The sequence below is a fragment of the Poecilia reticulata genome, linkage group LG16 (genome assembly GCF_000633615.1).
Source record: "Poecilia reticulata strain Guanapo linkage group LG16, Guppy_female_1.0+MT, whole genome shotgun sequence".
In the NCBI taxonomy this organism is placed as follows: domain Eukaryota; kingdom Metazoa; phylum Chordata; class Actinopteri; order Cyprinodontiformes; family Poeciliidae; genus Poecilia; species Poecilia reticulata.
The window spans coordinates 23,301,841-23,314,646 of record NC_024346.1 but is presented as its reverse complement, the minus strand read 5'-3'; the positions used below and the strand labels follow the sequence as shown (position 1 = coordinate 23,314,646).

At 39.1% G+C, this 12,806-nt stretch overlaps 2 protein-coding genes across 7 annotated transcripts in view; one reads left to right on the top strand and one right to left on the bottom strand.

Annotated features, from left to right (window-relative positions):
* LOC103478349 (protein lifeguard 1) overlaps positions 1-5,300 on the top strand; it is a 30,443-nt gene extending 25,143 nt beyond the window's left edge. For both annotated transcript variants that reach the window (XM_008432113.2, XM_017309427.1), the window contains exons 9-12: positions 792-879; positions 3,024-3,113; positions 4,357-4,404; positions 4,977-5,300. In XM_008432113.2, the coding sequence (XP_008430335.1) occupies positions 792-879; positions 3,024-3,113; positions 4,357-4,404; positions 4,977-5,129 (379 nt within the window). In that variant the 3' untranslated portion in view covers positions 5,130-5,300. The remainder of the gene's footprint in view (positions 1-791; positions 880-3,023; positions 3,114-4,356; positions 4,405-4,976) is intronic.
* Positions 5,301-6,287: 987 nt separating this feature from the next.
* Positions 6,288-12,806, bottom strand: part of LOC103478353 (ankyrin repeat and IBR domain-containing protein 1) — a 43,728-nt gene continuing 37,209 nt past the window's right edge. For all 5 annotated transcript variants that reach the window (XM_017309422.1, XM_017309421.1, XM_017309420.1 and 2 more), the window contains exons 18-20: positions 11,433-11,544; positions 9,673-9,716; positions 6,288-9,192 (exon numbers count right to left, since the gene is read on the bottom strand). In XM_017309422.1, the coding sequence (XP_017164911.1) occupies positions 8,311-9,192; positions 9,673-9,716; positions 11,433-11,544 (1,038 nt within the window). In that variant the 3' untranslated portion in view covers positions 6,288-8,310. The remainder of the gene's footprint in view (positions 9,193-9,672; positions 9,717-11,432; positions 11,545-12,806) is intronic.

The following is a 12,806-nucleotide window of genomic DNA, read 5'->3' as shown; positions in this document are numbered from 1 at the left end:
TATATATATAGTGTGGCATGCATTAAATTCAGACCCCTTTAGTTTGATATCTTCAATTTAAAAAAAAAAAAAGTCACATATTGAATGACTGTGAGTAATTGAGTCTTAGTGTAAATACAGGTGTTGTTTAAAGGCATCAGAGGTTTGCATAAAAAAAAAACAACAGATCCAGGAACGCAGCAGACAGGTCAGGGAGAAATGTTGTGGAGTTTAAAGTGAGGTTAGGTTGTTAAACAACAACCCTCAGATCACTCTTCAATCTACCATTCCACAATCGAAATTCAACTGCAAATCTATCAAGGCTGTTTCCAGGATCCTTAACTAAGAAGCCACTCATAATTTTTTTTAGTTTTAATGCAAAACACTGGCTGTGGCAAAACACTAACACTGTACATCTCCTTTTATTGCATAACTTCCTGTTGACAAACCGTCTCCATCCTCTTGAGCTTTTTTGCAAAGAGGAATGGCCCAAAAAAAAAAAAAATTAGTCTATACTTGCTAAAACCAGGAGAGACGTAATGTAACAGATGTTCAGCTGTAATTGCTGCGATAAGAGGCTCTACAAAACATTGAGTCCAGAGGCCGGATCCAAATTCCTGACTCAATTTCCAGATCTGGTTTAGTAGCAAACAAATAATATCAATAAATCATTTTAATACCTCTTCACAATTACATACTAGTTTTTGCCTGTCTTGCACAGAAATCCCAGGTAAAAAAAAAATTAAAAATACTGATTACTTTCAAGATACATTTCCAACACGCAGCGTCTGTTTTGACATTTCTGTCTGCAGGTACTTCGAAGCCGAGGCAGTTCTGTGGGCTGTGGGCGCGACGGCTCTTGTTTCCTTTGGCATGAGTCTATTTGCCATGCAGTCAAAGGTAAGATCAGTCACACACTCTGGGCTTGTGTTTTGCAGCACAGCCAAAAGTGACATTTTATAAACTACAGCGGCTTATCGGCCTCTCATAAATATCCTCGCTGCGAGATGTATTTCCGTTGCAGTCACCTGGAACGTGTTGGCCAGGTTTCCTGATGCAGCGCAGGCTGAGGTTTAATGCTTCGATGGGATTGCTGTCCAGGCAAAACTATGATTATTGCTGAAATCAGTGTTTGTGTCAGTCAAATAATTCCTCCCGTCCACCGGCTCGCCTGAACTCCTCTGGAGCTGAGGCTTTTCACTGTAAAGCTGTGATTACTTGTAGAGTCGCAGCATTTTTAATGAATCTGCTAATAAATTCAGTTACTCAAAAAGGACTTGAGAAGAGATTTTGCTGCTTTAGTAACTCACATGTAAACAGTAATAGAATTTGCCAGAAGACCGCTGCAATATATGTTTACGTGTATGTGTGCGTTTTCTTTGTTACATTATGATGGGGATGGAAATTTTCTGTACATTTCTATGATTAATAAGCCTATTTGCATACTTATATGTTCTGTAAATGTTGTGACTAAAAATCATTGCCTAATAGAGACAAACCTGTTGCTATAACTTTATTTTGCAGATTCATTTTGGTTAGGTTGAGGAATGTCACTTCAAATTATTATGGTGTTGTGTATGATCTGAAAAACACAACTATTCAGTTTTTGAATAATTCCAGGAAGCAGATTTTGCTTTACTTTAGAAAGAAAGAAGTATTTGTTTAGACACATTTCTGCAGTGAGATACAAGATGCCTTAAAAAAAATCACACAAAGTAGATTCTACATATTTTCCAAAATGAGCTAATTGAGCTAATGAGTTTATGGTGGAGCTGAATGGTGCTTCTGTTATTCTTTGTCAGCTAAAGGTTTTGAGCTGTTACATAAGAAAATGTAATTTTGAAAAAAAAAATCCAAGCAAATTAGTGGGGTTGCAGGTCATTTCATTTCTTTTTGCAGTTTTGTTCAAAATGCTTCAACACCTTTTATTTTGACTGGTTATTTTCTACCCACTTTGACCACTGATAATTTAAAGTAATTTTATGCAATCTAATTTTGTCACTCTGATAGAAAGGAGATCACTCAGGTACTTTCTGGTTTGATCAGGAGTCATTAATATCTTATGTATCTAAAGATTCCACAAAAAGACAAGCATCAATGGAAAAAGGTTGTAGTATAAAGTGTTCATAAAATAATATTCTGTGGGGGGAAAAAGTGTTAGGCATTTTTATGAAAATACTTCACTATAAAGTTGAAATGTGTTTCAAATTAATTACCTCTATGACATAGAGGTAAAATGACTAATATGTGGTCTTTATGTTGCTCCACTCTATATCATTAGGGGAAATTTTATATATTTTCCCAATTGTAGACTGAATATTTAGTAAAAGCTGCTGTTTTTATAATTATAATTTTTTTTTAACTGAATGTCTGTAAGGAGGGTTCTGAAAGTATAGGTTATAGTATGTTACTGCTGTTCCAGGTTCTCATTAAGAATAAAACAATGCAGATCTAAATGAATACAAACTCTGTGTTGTAAAAAGTGACCAGCCCGCTCGGACCGTATTGGCAGAGTGAGTGGCCACAGTCACAACCAGTTAAGTTTTACAACTGGTCGTTCTTCTTGCAGCTCCCATCACCTCTTTCGCTGCAGTTCACATTACGCAGAGCCTTTTGATCTCTGTCACTGCAAAGTAAATGTCAAACAGGCCACCTCGCATGTTCAGCTCATAGCTCCTCAGGTGATCAGTGTTCTTCCTGCAGGGGCCATCTTTTTACTGTCCGTTTGAAAAGGCCAGGTGGGCCAGCAGGTCGTATCCACTCTCCTCCTCGGTGCCTCGGCTGCAGCTTGTTGATTAATTGCTCTGGACAATTATATCCAGAGCTATTAGGATGTTCTTTTTATGTGGAACTCCAGTATGTCTTTGTCATTTCACTCTCTGCAGAGCCCCTCAGCTTCGCCGCAATGCCACAGACGGCCTTCAGGATAAATCAAAGAATTCCCGTGCAGCTTTTATTTATTAATTTTTTTATTTTTTTGTTTTCAGCGCTGTATCATCATATTTTTATTTTTATTTTTCCCTCTCCTCTTTTTCTGTCATCAGTGGGACTTTACTGCTGGATCCGGGTGCTTGTGGATGTTTGCCTGGTCCTTATTTTCCTTCTTACTGATGTGTGCCATCATCCGCTCACAGGTAACAATGCTGCTCTTATGCATGTATGCGGTAAGACCAGACAGGGCAGTAGAAATGTTTTAGAGTCTGCCTGGTTTTATTATCTGTCTGTATTGCCAGTGACCTATAGGCTGAGTGGACTATAAAGATGGACACATGCCTTCCTAAACCTCCGAGGGGTGACACATCTCTTCCGAATGATGCATGTCACTATAAAACCCTGTTCTTGGCATTTGCCGGTCATAATGTTTAGAGAATAAATGTCAACAGTGTTGAGTGTTTTAATTTGATCAAATGGAAGCGAAAACGAACGCTGCAATTTTACAGTAGCTCTAACTTCACTTTCCATGCAGTGCCTTGCAAAAGTGTTAGTGTTTATGTGATAGACAAGGCAAGTCAAGTTTATTTGTTCAACACATTTTAGCAAAGTGAAAGTGTGATGCATGATGAAAATATAAAAAGTAGGGCATTAATCTAAAGTTGAAGGTGCCATGAAGCAACTTCAGAAGTCACAGAAGCCAAAAAAAAACCCACAACAACAAAAACCATAACAAAGAACAATCTTATGTGTGGGGGGAAAACTAACACTGCACTTGAACCTGAGCACCCCAGCCACATAATGATGGTGGCAGCATCATGCTGTGGGGATGATTTTCCCTCAGCAGGGACAGACAGGTAAGTTTTAGTGGTAGATGGATAAGAGATACTTTTTTCTTTTAGATATTTCTTTTGGTCATTTTTAACTTTTCCATCCACAAGTCAAAAACACCCAATGCTGCAAAAACAAGACAAGCATAACAGAAAAAAAGACAAAACTAACAGAAATAGTTTAATGCTATTTAAATTCCTGTCAATGACAATGAGCACAAAGCACTGAAAGAAAACATGTGAGGCTACAAAATTCTCTGGACTGATTTTTATACAACCTTATGAACCATGGTTTGTAATTAGGGTTGAAGAACAACCTGGATTGGGGTTGGAAGTAGAACTGAAATTTGGCTTGGAATGAGGGTTGGAAAAATGGTTGGATGGAGGGTTTAGTAGGAGTTAGGGTTAAATTCCAACCCTCCTTCCAACGCCCCTTCAAATTTTCACCAAAAACTTTCAGCTGACAGCATTCATACTGCATTTTTATAGAAAAGGCATTTCTTTTTCCTGCTTGTAATTTGAATTTTAAATGTGCTTTCACGCATTTGTGGAATAAATAATTACAAAGATGTGCTGTTACATCCCTGCTTATTTTACCTCTTGTTTCTTTCTGCAGTTTCTCTACATCTTCTACGCCTACCTGGGAACTGTGCTGTTTTCTTTGGTAAGTACACTCATACCCCCATGGCAGTAAGAGATTGTCTGCATCAAAAGTCAAATGACAACAAGTTTTGAAAAAGACAGAAACTGACATTAAAGAAGCTCTAAAGTCAAGCGAATGCCTGTGGCTGAGCTTTGATCACACAGGCCACATGGGCTGCCACCAGTGTTAGTCCCTGTCCTTACTGTAACTCAGATGCCCCCCTGTGCCCTTTCATTTCAATTATGCACTTCAGAACAGCAGTGGGCTTCATTTGTGCAGCCACATTTCCTAAGTGCTTTTGGCATTAACAGCAAATGTTGTGACCCATCCCGTCAGCTAGCGGAACAGACTGCAACCTGCATGCAGAGCCGAACACGCTGCCAGCAGCAAGTCACAACTTATTTTCAACTGCAACACTCAAGCTGCACAATAATTTATGTCTGTTGTTTATATGCACAGTCTCATCCCTAGAAAAAAAAGTGTTTGTTTTCAGAAAATAGCTAATGAATGCTCTTTTCTCTTTCATCATATAAGTACGCCGTCTTCAGATGTCAGGGATGTTACAGCGTCTTTGTCTGCCTGTCTCTCTGCAGTACTTGGTGTTTGACACTCAGCTAATTCTCGGGGGGAAACACAGGAAGTATGAAATCTCTCCCGAGGAGTACGTGTTTGCTGCTCTCAACCTCTATCTGGACATCGTTACCTTGTTCCTCTTCCTGCTGCAAATCATTAACTTCTGTCGCTGAACTTATTTTCTTCTTACACATAAAATAATTTTATATACCTCAAATTACATGACGAAAGGTAGACATGTCACATTTAAATTCATACATCTGCTTTACATCACTATTGAAGCTTGAAATATTTGTTGATATCCTAGTTTGTTTATAAATAAAATAAAAATACATTTCATTCAATTTGCTTTCTTTTTTTTTAGTTGTGATCAGGCTTGTAGCTTGCAAGTTTTTTTTATATGTGTTCAAAGATCAAAATACTAAAAAGAAAAGAAAAAAGCAAGCACAAGGTATATGAGATAACTGAACATTTCAGAGCAGCGATGACTATATGCACACATGAGAGAAGTAAAAAAAAAAAGACCAAAAAGCCTGATATACAATCAAACACTTCCTCACTCAGTTGGCTCAGACACTGATAAAAAAAAAGTCACTTCACCAGCCAAACGGTGTGCAATCACACAAGAGGAACATTTCAGGTAAACATCTAATCTATTTAATATGGTGAATTTGTAACATTTTGTACTGTAACTGTAACTCACTTTTATAGCGGGTTTTTTGCAAACATCAATTGCCACTTTGTTGGTCTCGGCTCCATGAGAGCAGTCTGTCCTCTCTGTGTTGCATTTTCTCGGCTCATACTTAGGTTTTTCCTTCCCTGGAAACCAACTTTATAGTATTTTCATATTCTGGGCATGAAGAGTGGTTTGTTTTCATCTTTAATAATCTCACTGCCTTTTGCTGCACAGAAATTTTAGGGGAAGTAAGAGCGCTTGCTCTTATTTTTTTTTTCTCTGTTGCCAGTAAGTGGTGCCAATTTGACACCACTCCTTTTGAAAGGGCGTTTTTTTCCCCCGTCAAGATAACAATCTGTTTTTAGTTTGCAACAATAGGCTGTCACCTTGTGCGGTTCGATGACGGGTCATCAACCATATGTCGTTGTAGTGGAGTGGGACTCAAAGGCTGTTTATATATATAAAAAAAAAACGTGATTTAAAGCAACTTGTCTGATTTGACTAAATGCTTGGGATGTTTTTTTTTTCTTTCCCCATTAAGTTTTTTCTTGGCTTTAAAATATTTTTGCCCTCAAGCAACTCAACTGATCCGAACAAGACTTCTTTGACTATTCAATTTTTTTTTTTTTTTTTAAAGTGATAACTACCAACACAGTAAAACTTAACACAGTTTATTGGCATCACACAAACATTTTTCATATAAAGAGGAAATGTATCAAGTATAGACTATGAAAGTGCAAACAGCATTTTAAGAATTAGTTGCTTTACAATAGAAAATCTTAATGAGTTACAAAAAGTCGTCATTTCTTAAAATAAGTCACCTAGAGATCAGAGGTGAAGCATAAGGAAAGTGGAACCTTCTTCTTGAATTGCAACCATTACAAACCCAACATACCATTTGACCAACAAACGCGTCTCCTGTGGTTATGACCCTTGAATCCATCATAGCTCCATCATCCGTATGGCACTGACAGTTTAAATACTTGAGCCTCTTATGAAAGCAAAGGAAAAAAAAATCTGCTAGATTTAGTGTTCCTCTATGTGTCAACTTTTATAAAAGCTAATTTACTTGAATTAGACGTGTCTGTACATAAAGAAAATGAGTTCTTTAACGTCAAACGTGATTGTTTTTCATGTCGAGTTATTCACAAGTTATTAATAAAAGCAGAAATATCTACATTATATTGCAACTTTCCTCAGATACATGATACACAGTCTGTGAACGTACTTCAGTGATACAAATGATTTGCCTTTTTTTAATCAAATAAACGTAGGGCACAGGATACTCACAATATTTTAACAGTTACATAGTTTATCAAACCATTTAACAATCCGTTTTGTCCATCAGTGTATCGTGTGAACGCACAAAAAGCATCATGCTACAAAGATCTGGATTTAATAAAAAAAAAGAAAAAAGAAAAAGACTAGTTTGTGTTTTCCCGCCAAATGTCAGGAGAGAGACACTTCTTTAAGGTAACGGGTGTTTTTGTGTCTGTGTGAATAGCACTCAGAAGAAGGTGGGGGGGAAAAAAGAACCAAATCATGAAGACTGACATAAAGGCACTGTAATTTCAGCTTCACAGAGAAGTGCTTCAAAGATATGGATTCCCCATTCACACAGTTGGGAATTTCTTTATGCACTATCCTGCAGAGATTAATCCACCTAAGCACGACTTGAGCAGTAATAATTAATGAAAATAAGACTGGAAGTGATTGCCTTGTTTTCTTATTGGCTGACCTTCCCTGGTGCATACCAACCAGACCTCTCGTCTTTCACATTAAACATTCAGCTCAAACATTATTTTCACACGAGCTGCAACCGAATTCAAAGTATTCTTCTTCAGAACGTGGGAGCCGAATCAAACGGAGCGTTCCCCTTCGCCTCCTTTCTTCCTCCCTCCCTCCTCTGGATCTGTCAGCGTTTCTCATTTTTTAAGCTCCGAGGACCCTTCCTATTCAGGCTGAACCTCTGAGATGAATAACCATTGTCAAGACCATTCTGAAATATTTTTGAGCAGGCCACCTGCTTTTTCAGTTGAACAAATAACCTTTTTTTTCCTCTCTCTCCTTGGAAGTTTCTCATAATATCCACTACCACTTCAGTTTTAGTGAGTGGGATTTGAAAACAACACTGAACCACAAGCTCAAACAAAAATATGGCTCAGGATGTTCACATTTAGGGTTTCTGAGATTGTGATAATCAGGCACAATTTGCTTTAAAAAAAAAATCCACTTGGTGACTGCAAACTGTGCTTTTATAAGTCAGTGTTTGGCACCTATTAAGAAAGCGGATTATTTGGACCGCAATGAGAACCATCTCTCGATCGGCATCCTATAGCAAATGTTGATGTCTGGATATAACAGCAACATATTTCATTTTCATCAAGACAGAATTTCTAATTTGTTTCAGATCATCTTGGTGCGTTCATTGCAGTGTGTGCTCACGATACTAAAAAAATAAAATATAAAATAATCAGTGGTCTTGTTTCACTGCTGTCCTACAGTTCCTGCACTGAATTTAAACTGTAAATGCTTCTTTACACGCTCCCTAGCAATGAATAGCCAACAAATTCTTAATTCGCAGTACATTCTACACCAGCAGCTCCAGCAAAGCTGCTTTCCGATCTGTAGTGGTTTTTGGACTTCAGTGAACCTCCTCGTCATCCCAGCCAGCCGGCTCAAACCAAGTGCATGTGGTCCTCCCACTCAGAGGAGCTGGTGCTGGGCAGCTGGTCAGAGGCATAGTCAGAGCGTGGAGTGTCAACATGGCAGCCCTTTGCGCGCTCGCCATGCTCTCCACTTCTATCAGGCGCCGCAGTGTAAGGTAGCTGCATGGTGTCCAACCCCACCAGATCCAACTGAGTGGGCCTCTCGGCGACGGCGCTCTCCTTCTCCTCCGTGTTGCTTGACCTCTGCGTGCAAAACCCCGCGTCTGCCACCGCCTCTTGAGGTTTCCTGTCGTCGGGGAAGACGATGAAGCCGCCTTTCTCGTTGCCTTGCGGGCATCCTTCTCCGCCTTCGGGAAGCGGAGCCACGTTGGGGTCGGTCGGTGGGACCAGGGTGATGCCCTGCGGATTCATGTCGTGAAACCAAGCCATAATGTTTCCAAGCAGATTAGCATTCGTCGTCAAGGCAGACGACGACGACGACGGGTCGTTGCTGCCGCACGTGGTCGAGTCCGTGGAGGAAGAGAAAAGGCCAGTGGAGGAGTTGCTGCCCAACAGAGCGGCTGCTTTATGCGCCCTGAGACGGATGTCACAGTGCTCCACGTAGGGGAAGCTGGGGCTGGGAGAGTACTGGCTGCTGATGTTGCCCAGCCTGGCCAAGTTATCGGCTCGCTCCAGCAGTTCTGAGCTGCTGAGAGAAGCTCTGGGGAGGACGTCGACATCCAGAGGGGCCTGCTCAAGTCTGGAAGGCAAGGAAGTACCGATCGCACCGAGCGACGCTTCGTTGGCGAGGGCGTCGTGATCAGAGCCGATCTCCGTCATCCTTGAGTCTTGGAGAGAGAGCTGGATGGCCAGCAAAATGTTTGGGTCATCCTCATCCAGGGAGTCCAGACCCTGCGAGAGCAAACAGGATGCAGGATATCAACAATGCAAGCTGAAAACTACCGTCTGTTTTAGGGGTCTGCAACCTGCAGCTCCAGAGTCACAATTGGCTGTTTCCACAATAGCTCTCAATACCTTTGGCTAAAAATGGACAGGAACAAGTTAATGTTTTTAAATAAAGATACAACAACAAAAGCAGGATTTTAAACTTTTTTTCTGAAATATTTGCACTCAATTTCCAGAAAAGAAAACACAAAAGGTACCAGCAATGCTTCAAGATGCTTTTCTCTTGTCACTACAGAAATCTAATTTTTTTAAAAAAGATCTCAATCTTAAGCCTTTGTTTTCTCCAAAGAAACTGTTTTATTTTAATTAAGTTAATGCCAAAGCAAAGAGACCATGCCACCTGTTGTAAATATTGATTATTTAACCTGAAATGTTTCCCAGCTGAAAGCTTTGAGCTCATATGAACCCTGTTAAATGTGCACTCACCATCAAATGACCTTGTCTGCGGCCACCAGCAACATCCTGGGCTTCTTTTGTTGGAAATAAATAGACAAAAAAAACAAAAAAACAAACACACACACACACACACGAGTCAAAATTACAGTCATTAAGCCAACTCCACAGTTGCTCCTAAAAAGCAATTTAATTCATCAGCAATTATCACATGTGCTCCATTTATTCCCAGTTTCGAGCACATGGCGACAACCACCTGGCAAACTACTGACCTTCAGAGTTTAAGCAGAAAATTTACTAATTATGAGCATTTAACTGAAATGAATAAATGGTCCTTGGCACCGCAGTGCCTCTTTGCAGCCTTCTGAAATGGCAAATCACCTCACACGGACAAAATAAATGTGATGAACAAGACGGACTGATTTAAAATACTGGGTTGTTCAGTTGTAATTTTCCTGATTGTGTTTATTCAAATAAAGAAAAAAAATGCTGGATTACTTTGGAAATTAGCTTTCAAGTTGAGGATATTTAAAGAGAAGTGCTAAATGCTTCCAAGCAGTTGTAATCCAACTTGGGGTAGAAACTTTCTTGGGGTCCAAACTTTGTACAAATTCAAATTAGTTGGTCCAAGAGGATGAAAGTAAAGCTAGGCCACCTTCTCAGGTGTCATCATGCCCAAGTTTACATCCGAAATAAACAGTTAAATGTCTTCACCTAAATAAAATATGGTTTAGAAGTGTAACTAAAGAAATCTATGGAGTCTCCAGAGTAGTGCCTCTCAAGAACTTTTACAAGTAGGGATAAAATATTACAAAATCAATATGTATGACATTGTTGATATTTAGGACACACCCTAAATATTATCTTTAGCATGTGTCCACTTCTAAAATCAGATTAGCCAAGTTAGTCTTCTTATAGTTTATCTTTAATAAATTTGATAATCCGAATAAATGTCACATTAAATATGGAAAAAAGTAAAAAATTAAGGATCATGGTTTTTCATTTTTTCTATGTACTTTACAATAATCATATAACAGAACTCACTTAAAATCTCCACAACTATGTATCTTTGTCCTTTATATATATATATATATATACACAATTACCAATAGTAGGTGTCCAATTAGTTTAAACAATTTTCCTAATGTGGGAACAGCCAGCATGTGACAAATCAAGAATTCACAGAAGAAATCTTGCTAGTAGCTGGAGACGATTCTCTGTTGAGTTTTAACAAACATAACAAAAAGGGGACAAGAAAATAACTGCATGTTGCAGCCCCTGGCCTCTTGAGGCTGTGCAGGCTCCTTTTTGTAATGCAGGTTCTGCTGGGAGCACACCTTCCTGATTGGCTGCCTGAGGGCTGCAGGAGAACAGCTACTTCATTGGACCAGCAGAGGATTGTCAAGCCAATCAGACGTTGATGAGGCTCACCTGCACCATATAAAAGGCTCCAGGGGGGGCGGCAAGTAGGAAGAGGTTTTGTTAAGCTGTCCCCCACCTTTGATATTTGTAACTGCTGTGGGCAGTTTTGAAACATTTTGTTCTTGTTTGTTCGGCTAAAGCAGTTTGACTTTGTCGTAGTTTGCTTCTCAAGCCAGAAGCTTAACATTCTTGAATTTGTTAGTCCTTTTGTTTTAATTGGGTTAAACTGTATTGTGTTTTGGTTTTGTGAAACCATCTTTTTTTGTGATAAATCATTTTACATTCCACTTGTTGTCTCTGGACACATCTTTATGTTACACCCCCTGACCCCTTAGACCTCGGGGAGCGGCGGAGTCGTAACACAGCAGTACCTAAAGTGGAGTTGCTGAGATCATCAGGGTCAGGTGTGTTACTTCGGACACTGGACATGTCCCCTCGTCTTCGCTGCCGATGTCTCCTTCTGTACTGGAACTCTGCATATTCCTTTAAGCAAAACCAGGAAATGCCATTAACATTAGAACTAACCCCAGTAGCGTTTGTCGTTAATAACCAAAAACAATCTGTAAAACTGGCCACCTTGACTCATATGTTGAGTTTGATTGGCTTTACACGTGCCAGCCCTGTTCTCAAAGTGAGAAAAATACTCGAGTCCTTTCGTTCTCCAGAACAAGCCTGGAGTTACTGGATTCAGAACAAAAGTAGTGGAACAAAAATGTTTGGGAAGTTCTACTTGTGCAAAACCAACTCATCTCAGCATAACACCTCTATGATTTTTTGACTGATTTCCAACTAGTGTTATTTTACAACTTGAAAAACATATTGAACACATCTCCAGATGGTCGATGGTTTGCATATAGCATACATGCACTGTAGGCACTTCTCTCTTTCTCAGAAACAAGAAGCAGCAGCAGCCGAACCGGAGGTTTATGGTTTGATATATGAAACGGTCATAAACTGAACATCCAACCTTACAATTCATGTACCATTTCTTTGACATTTGCTACAGATTCATTTCTAATGGGCAGAAAGTAATGTAGCACCCTACGTTCAATTAGCCAAAAAGCCATCTTCTAATACAGTATTTCTCTTTATTACAGAGAGAGAGACTGTGCTGCCTATCATTATAGAAAGAAAATACAGTGCAAAGTGATACTAATTAAATGTACCACTCACTGGAGCATAAATGTTGCAGAATCAATTAAGCAAATCTCTTAATGCGAATGCACGATTTTTAATTGTGAGATAATCTATAAACATTTAACTGAGGAGTAATAATTGAACAATGCTAATACAAGGATAAAAGGACTGCGAGCCAATAATGGTGTAAACGAATTACAGGTCTTTTATAAGAGTGATGCACCTAATTTATTAGATGAAAACTTAAAAAATAAAATAAAATGTATAACCCAGAACATCAAAGGATTTCCCATAAATATTACTGGGTGATTCAATAGCCAACAACACTTCTGATCATTAAGTATATGTGTGTGTTCAACAAAGTAATGAAAAAATAATGTTGATTTTCCTTCACAGTAAACTCAAGTTGACGTCAGTTTGGAGTTGAAGCTCCGAGTTTTGGAGCTGCTACATGGCCGAACGCTAAATAAATAAAAATTCCAATACATCTGCTATAACCCTCCCATAACTAGTTAGTGTTCTCATGAATAAGTTATACGTGCTGCATTTTTTAGATCTCAATATTTAAAACTTCAAAAAACGATCAAGAGTATTTCTCAGTCAATCTT